This window comes from Ailuropoda melanoleuca, chromosome 10 (assembly GCF_002007445.2).
Source record: "Ailuropoda melanoleuca isolate Jingjing chromosome 10, ASM200744v2, whole genome shotgun sequence".
Classification (NCBI taxonomy): Eukaryota; Metazoa; Chordata; class Mammalia; order Carnivora; family Ursidae; genus Ailuropoda; species Ailuropoda melanoleuca.
Genome location: NC_048227.1, coordinates 61,119,618 through 61,127,181, shown reverse-complemented (window position 1 = coordinate 61,127,181; position 7,564 = coordinate 61,119,618). Strand labels below are relative to the sequence as shown.

Below are 7,564 nucleotides of genomic sequence, written 5' to 3'. Positions count from 1 at the left end.
ATTTTATTTTATTATTTTATTTTATTTTATTTTATTTTATTTTATTTTATTTTATTTTATTTTATTTTGGAGGCAGAGGGAGAGTGCGACAGGGAATCTTAAACAGTCTCCACGCCCAGCCCAGAGTTCAAAGTGGGGCTCTATCTCACAACCCTGAGATCATGACCTGATCCAAAAGCAAGAGTTAGATGCTTAACCAACTGAGCCACCCAGGTGCCCCTAATTTTATTTTGCATCCAGCAACTATTTTTTAATTTTGATACTTATCACCATCTTACTGCTTAAGATTTACGAGGTGTGTGCCTGAAGAATGGTACCCGTGAGAAAAGAAGTAAGGTGAGCTGTGCAAGGACTGTATTCTGGCTTTTCCAGCATTCCTCTACCCTCTTGCTTAGATTTTTTTTTTTTTTGCCATAATGAAGGTTTTTATTCTAATATCACATGGACTCACTTTCTAGAGCATACATTATTCTTTTAGATGACTAAAGAAAAGCATAAGTATTATTGGGCTATCTTTAAGCAGGTGTGTAATGTTCGAGGATTTTAAGGGGTGCAGACCTCATTTGAGGGCTTTGCTGCTGGTAACCATACTCTGTGTGGCTCTTGTCACCCAGAGAACATGGGGAACAAATGTGATTGTCAAGTTAAGGGCCATGAGATTGCTTCTAACCATCAACCTAGCCACTGCTTTTCCTCATGTCCCTTTTAGGCCTGAAATAGCCAAGGGCAAGCCTTATAAATGATTCCTCTTTAATCCAGCAACTAAGGAGCACCCAAAAGTGTCTCCCTTTTGTTTTCCACAGGAATTTAGATAATGGGCTGTGTGCAATGTAAGGATAAAGAAGCAACAAAACTGACGGAGGAGAGGGATGGCAGCCTGAACCAGAGCTCCGGGTACCGCTATGGCACAGACCCCACTCCGCAGCACTACCCCAGCTTCGGCGTGACCTCCATCCCAAACTACAACAACTTCCACGCAGCCGGAGGCCAAGGGCTCACTGTCTTTGGAGGTGTGAACTCTTCATCTCATACCGGGACCTTGCGTACCAGGGGAGGAACAGGTAAGAATTAAGCTGCTCTTCATTCTTTTGTCAATTGAACATTTGTGTTCAAGTCAGCTCCCTTTGACTAAGGATTTAACATTAAATTTTTCATCAGCCTCCGTCTAGCCACTGCCAGAAGAAGAGCTATTAAAACAAAAAAAACAAAAACAAAACAGGGCTTGGTGGACAAATGCAATGCTGGCTACCATGGTACGAGGTGACCCCAAGTTGCTGCTCTGTGAGGTTCTGCATGGGTTCAGAGATACAGCTTCTACTAAGGGCTCCAGGCCAATCAGTGGTCTCAGCCTTGGCTGGCTGACTCAGAATAACTAGCAGCTTTTTCAAAACCCTGAGTCCCATCCCAGATCTTTTGAATCAGAAGCTCCAGGACTGGATCTGAGAATTTCTGTTTTGGCCTCTCTAGACATTAGTGCACTTTCCTCCCATCCCCCAGTTAAGAGCCGCTTTGCAGGGGGTAGCACCTCATCCCTCATCTTGCTAATCATCAGCCTACCTGTCACCTCCCAGCCAGTGGGGCCATTTGGCAGGATCCCTTTTTGGCCATTCATCTTCACTGATTCTCTTTCTGATCTTCCCGTCATCTTCCATATGACGGAGTTCATCAACCCTCAAGTGTATCACGCATGTATCTCGTTTATTTTAAAATCAAATCTTATGTATCCTTAAGGAATCCTTCTCATTTTTTTTTTCTTTAAGCTTCCTTCTCTTTCGCACCACGAGGCTCTGTTTTACTGCCATGTACATTTGCTGACTTAGCTAATACTTTGTAAAATATCTGGCATACATTCTCAGACATATGTTTTGCAAAGTATTTGTAAGTTATCTCATGCATCCTTAGCCTTCCAAATCATCTCCCAGCATGTGAATCATGGTAACTAGATATTTGACATTATTTGTTCCAAGAGTGTTTTGTTTATTAGAAAAGTTTAAAGAAATATACAAAGAGCCATTATGCTCTTGGCTCATCTGGGAGCAGATGTGTTATATAAGGACCCACTGTGCCTTTTTACCTGGGGAGTTGGCATGCAACAAGGCAGTGTAGTTCTATCCAGGGGACCTGACCCAGAGCTTTGGGCATTGTATCATTGTGTTGTAGTGGATCCAGTTTTCTCTTCACAGTGGACCTCACATGAGGGAATGAATGTTAGTACACTTACCAATCTTTCCTACCTTCCTGGAAGGCACCTGGAATGGAGGGAGGAAGGAAAGAGGCATACTATGGAAGTCTGTCTCTGAGGATGCAGGAGGGGAAAAAAGAGCCAAAAATGCTCCAGCACACACTTGCTGTGCCTGCTGAGTTCTTTGCCAACAGGACTGAATTCTGCTGACGCGGACATTGACCTTGTTCATTCATTCACGAATGCTGGATATGAATCCCTGTGTCTGCAGGTATCATTCATAAAGTCACTAGAAAGGGATACTTGCCTTGAACATGGGAGTCTATACTGTAATCAGGGATAATCTTAGTATAAGAGGCCACCTGGTCCCTTTAAAATTTGGGAGTTGAAACATAATACTCCCAAATGTTGGCAGATCTCTGTGCCTTGTATTATTTGGCTTTGTTACATGTGCATGTCTGTCTCCCTACCACTGCTTTTAGTGCTTTAAGGCCCAGAACAGTGTCTGTGTGCCCCTGTGACCTCCTTTGACTCCCCCCTCCATCCTTAGAAGATAAAAAACCCAGTGAGAACTTGCCGGCACCGTTGCAGGGAGAGAGTGGGAGATTGGAGGTGTCCGGCCTTTGTGTGCCTTGTCTTCCACACAGTGGAGCTTGGGTTTGTTTTCAAATTATGTAACAAAAGGAATCTGTTACTAGAGTGTTCAGTGAGAATAAGCATAACCTTACAGGCCTCCACTTTGTTTTAAGGCAGTCTCTTTTCCAACCTTTCAAAGAAATTTAAAGTTGCCAAATTAGCCCTGCTGCTTTGCATGGTCAGACCTCCTGAATGCCAGTTCTCCTACAGGAAGTCCCACTTGGGATGGGTTGGAAGAACAAGACCCACCTCCTTCTCTGTCTTTTGGATAGTTGCACAGGCCCATCTGCTCCCTTGGAACCACTGACACAGCAAAATGGTAGCTTGGTAAAGAGTGGAATCCATGGTGTACATTCTTTAGGCCACATCAGACACTTTGAAGTGTGCCGAGATCAAAATGAGGAGCCAGACAGCAGAGAAATGGAATGTATTAGTTAACAATTGCTGCATAACGTATTACTGCAAACTTAGCAGCTTTAAAACGATACGTATTTATGATCTCACAGTTCCTGGGGGTCAGAAATCCAGGAATGACTTAACTGGGTCCCCTATTTCAGAACCTCTCACCAGCTGCAATCAAGGTGTGTTGGCCGGGCTGCAGTCACCTCACAGCCCAACTGAGAAGGATCTGCTGCCAAGCTTGTGTGGTGCTGGCAGGACTCAGTTCCTCATTAGCTGCTGGCCAGAGGTCACCCTCAGTTCTTTGCCATGTGTGTCTTTCCAGCATGGCAGCTCACTTCATCAAATTGTTCAAGCCAAAGTGGCAATACAGAGAGTCCGCTGGGAAGACAGAAGTTGCAATCTTTTGAAGCTTGATCACTTATGGGACATTCCATCACCTTTCCCATGCCCTGTTGGTTAGAAGCAAGTCACTAGGTTCGCCCACACTCGGGGGAGGGGGATTACACAACAGCATGAATACCAGGAGGTGGGAATCATTGAGGACTATCTCAGAATTCTACCTACTATAAGAAGGAGGTCCCAAGCCAAATGGGATGCTGGAGATTTTCTGTTGTTAACAGCAGACTTGTGAAAGCAGGAAGGGCCTCTGTGGGGAGTCCACCAGATGAGAAGACATACGGTGGGTACGAGGAGAAGTACTACAAATCAATGCAAGGATAGGCAAATTTGTGGTAGGAGAAAGGGAGTCCCCAGAGCAATTGCAGATGCCAAGAGCAAGACATCCTCTAATTGGGGTGAACATTTACGGAGAGGGTCTTCCAAGTCCCAGGCTGCAGAAGGAATTTCCTGTTACATTCTCCATTACTGTTAGGTCACGGGAAGAGTGATATGTTTTACCCTGAACCTAACGTGGGCTCCTGAGAGGAGGAGAATTTGTAGCTTTAATTGCTGCAGGCCTCCGCAGATCTGACCTGTAACACCACTGCTGCCCCTTGGTTGTGGACGTGACATTGATATCTGTCTCTTCCCGAGGACTCGTTCAGAGGCGTACACAGAGAAGTGCACCTCCCACTCTAGGTTTTAGTCAGATCAAATCATGCTTCCCCTACAAAGAACAAGGCATAACTTCAGCCCTGCAGCTCTGGTTTCACACATTAATTACATCACCGCACCATGTTATCAGTGCCGATTAGATGTAGATTTTGAGAATGAGATTTTAGTGAAGATGTAATTTCTTGAAATTAATTTCCCCTTGTGTAATAATCTCTCCCCTTTTGCTTTTGTTTTGTCAGGAGTGACCCTGTTTGTAGCCCTTTATGATTATGAAGCACGGACGGAAGATGACCTGAGTTTTCACAAAGGAGAAAAATTCCAAATATTGAACAGCTCGTAAGTTCGGAGAGGGACGGGAACGTATGCAGATGTTTCAGATTGAGAAAGAATACTTGTGTTACCAGCCTGTGCCTTTTTGGTGCCTGAAATGCTAGAGGAACACTTGCTAAGTTCATTAATGTGTGGCAGTTGAACCTAGGAAGTGAAGAGGCAATGAACCAGGGCAGCGTTTTGTGGCACTGGTGTCCCAGGAGCTTTGGGAGGACACCACAGTAGCAGAGTGAATGCTTTTGGTTTAAAGTTGGAAAAGCTCTAGAATTGCCCCCTGAAGATCTGCATTTTCAGATGATTGGCACAAAGCTTGCCTAGCCGCATTACCCTCTCTCTGCCTCGAGATGGGTTTTTTGTTGTTGTTGTTTTGCATTTTGCAAGTTGTACTAGCTGAGCCCTCACTTAGAGCTGGCAACAAGTTCCTTCTGTTTTCAAAACTGCTAAATATTCTGATTGGTGAAGCCTGTGGAGGCGTTTCCCCATAGTGAAAATTCGCGAGTGACTGAAATCTTTGTGAGATGGAAGGAGACGTGACTTCGCCCACTTGTGAATGACTACAATGTGTGCATTTTAAATGTGACCAGTAGGAACAACAGTTAAACAGGCAATGGGGACGTTTCAAGGGTAAGAATCACTCATTCTCAGGATAGAATCAAATTCAACTTTTAATATTTCCATTAAGAAGAGTAAATATAGATATATTTGGCATCATATATAGGGAAACATATTTCCTTGTAGTTTTTAAATATTGCCTCTATTAGGTTAAGGCAGTGTGCCTGCCAAAAAACTTCTGGCTTCAAAGAAAACGGTGATGGGGGCTCCCGGCTGGCTCAGTCTAGTAGAGCATGCGACTCTTCATCTTGAGGCTGCGAGTTGGAGCCCCACATTGAGTGTAGAGTTTACTTAAAAAAAAAAAAGGAGGGGTGCCTGGGTGGCTCAGTCAATTAAACATCCCACTCTTGATTTTGGCTCAGGTCATGATCTCAGGGTCATAAGGTGGAGCCCTATGTCAGGCTCTGTGCTGGGCATGGAGCCTGCTTAAGATTCTCCCTTTCCCTCTGCCTTCCCACCGCACCCCCTCCCCCAGCCACTTAAAAAGAAAAGAAAAGAAAATGGTGATGTCCCCATCAGCAAGTCAGGCCTTCTCTGCCCTACCTCAGGTTTTCCTTGTGAGCGCTCCCCAGGGATTGGGGAGGAATGCCACCCCAAGGCTGGGGGCCCACCAGGAAGTTCTCCTATGCCTCCAGGTCCACTTGCTCTGTACTCCGTTCCTAGAACAAACCATGGTGGCAGAAGGACCGGTCAAAGCCTGGCTCTTCAGCTTTATTGAGAGCTCCAGAAAGAAGAGCGGTGAACGAGAGGAGCGAGAGGCGCCCCAGCTCATCCCTGTCCTAGCAAAGAGAAGTGGTCATTGTAACAGGGAACTCCTTCAGGCCTGAAAACTGCCTCCTTGGAAAGCCCACCCCTTCCTGGGACACCCCCAACTCTCAAAATACACCACCTTTCAAGGACAGGAGCTGGATTCCTCCCACAAGAGGCCAGTCACTCTTGTGGACCTCAGAAGACCATGTCTACATAGTAGCGCCGTTGGGGTTTTTTTAAATATTATCGTCATTATTAATGGGTGTGGGTGGGTTTTTTTTTAACTATTTAAATATATGCAGAAAACCGCACATACGCACATATCAGAAGTGCGTGTGGAGGTGGTGGTCGCACAACAATGTGAATGTGCTTAGTGCTGCCCAACTTTATACATAGAAATGGTTGAAATGGTAAATTTTGCTATGCATGCTTCTCCACACGTTTTGAAAGTGTGCAGTTGGCTGTATTTGCACAACCTGAACATGCTTGTGCAACCAGCACCCAGATCAAGAACATGACCCGCCCCCTACAAGCCCCATCAGAGCCCCAGAGATTTTTTTAAAATAGTAAACAGCTGCCATTTATTGAAGGCTCCTATGTGCAGCCATATACCAAGTTGCAAATGTTCTCATTTATCCTTCACGGCAGTTGTCTGCGATGTACCTCACAGTCGTCCTTTGACATATGAGGAGCCAGAGCCTCAAATTAGGGAGCGGCCCAGGTGCACAGAGGCACTGGCAGGTGGCAGAGGCAAGGGTGAGGTGTGGGGATGGCATCCTGAGTGTTGTGTCACATTTGGTCTCGTAAAGGCCCAGAGGACCGCCCCTCCCAGCCCAGAAGGGACTGAACCTTTCTAGATACATGAAAGTTTGGAAGGTTGGCTGGGAGGTGGGGGAGAGGGGAATTTGGCTTTGATCTCTTCTGATGTATGATTCCTTATTGTTAGTTTGATTGTCAGATGAATGCTTCTCCTTGGAGTCTACTTTGAATTCCAAAGTACCCTCCACTTTCCCTCCCCATTCTGTGCAATATTCTCGCAGTCCCAAAGTTGGTTAGAACTTTTAACCAACTTCTGAAAGGTGAGAACTAAGGAGTAGTAGGAAGTACCACACAGCTGTTCCTCTGAGGGTTTTGTCCACACTGCAAGGGCACCTACGCATCTGATCACAGGCCGCTTCCAAAGCCAGTCCTTGCCAAAGTCAAATTCATGACTTCTTCCTTTGTTATTCTGGATAGGATCTACAGTGGCATTCAGTTGAAATTTTGGAGAAATATTCCAGGAAAATCCAGTCTATCTCAATCTGTGTTTTATGATTTGCATGCGTGGCTTTTAGTGTTTACAGGCTTCGAGGCTCTGGCCTTGTTCTCTTAGAAGAAAGCGTTACAAAGGTTTTTTCCCTTATTTACTGTTCTTCCTACTTTGCCAGTGGAATTCCTCATCCTACGAGCCATTTAAATGCCCTTTTCCAAGGTTATGGGGGAAAAAATAAGGTTTTTTACAACAAATACAGTACCTTGAAGTAAAGGGTAATAACAGGGAAGAGGAAATCATGAAGGACAAACAAAGCAATAATAGAGAACCAGATGGCATGCGTCTCC

General features: G+C 45.1%; 1 protein-coding gene across 7 annotated transcripts in view; it reads left to right on the top strand.

The window, feature by feature from the left end:
* The window catches only part of FYN (FYN proto-oncogene, Src family tyrosine kinase), a 189,683-nt gene that overhangs the window by 132,707 nt on the left and 49,412 nt on the right, over positions 1-7,564 (top strand). For all 7 annotated transcript variants that reach the window (XM_011222251.3, XM_011222248.3, XM_002917157.4 and 4 more), the window contains 2 exons: positions 804-1,061; positions 4,513-4,609. In XM_011222251.3, coding sequence (XP_011220553.1) covers positions 815-1,061; positions 4,513-4,609 — 344 coding nt within the window. In that variant the 5' untranslated portion in view covers positions 804-814. The remainder of the gene's footprint in view (positions 1-803; positions 1,062-4,512; positions 4,610-7,564) is intronic.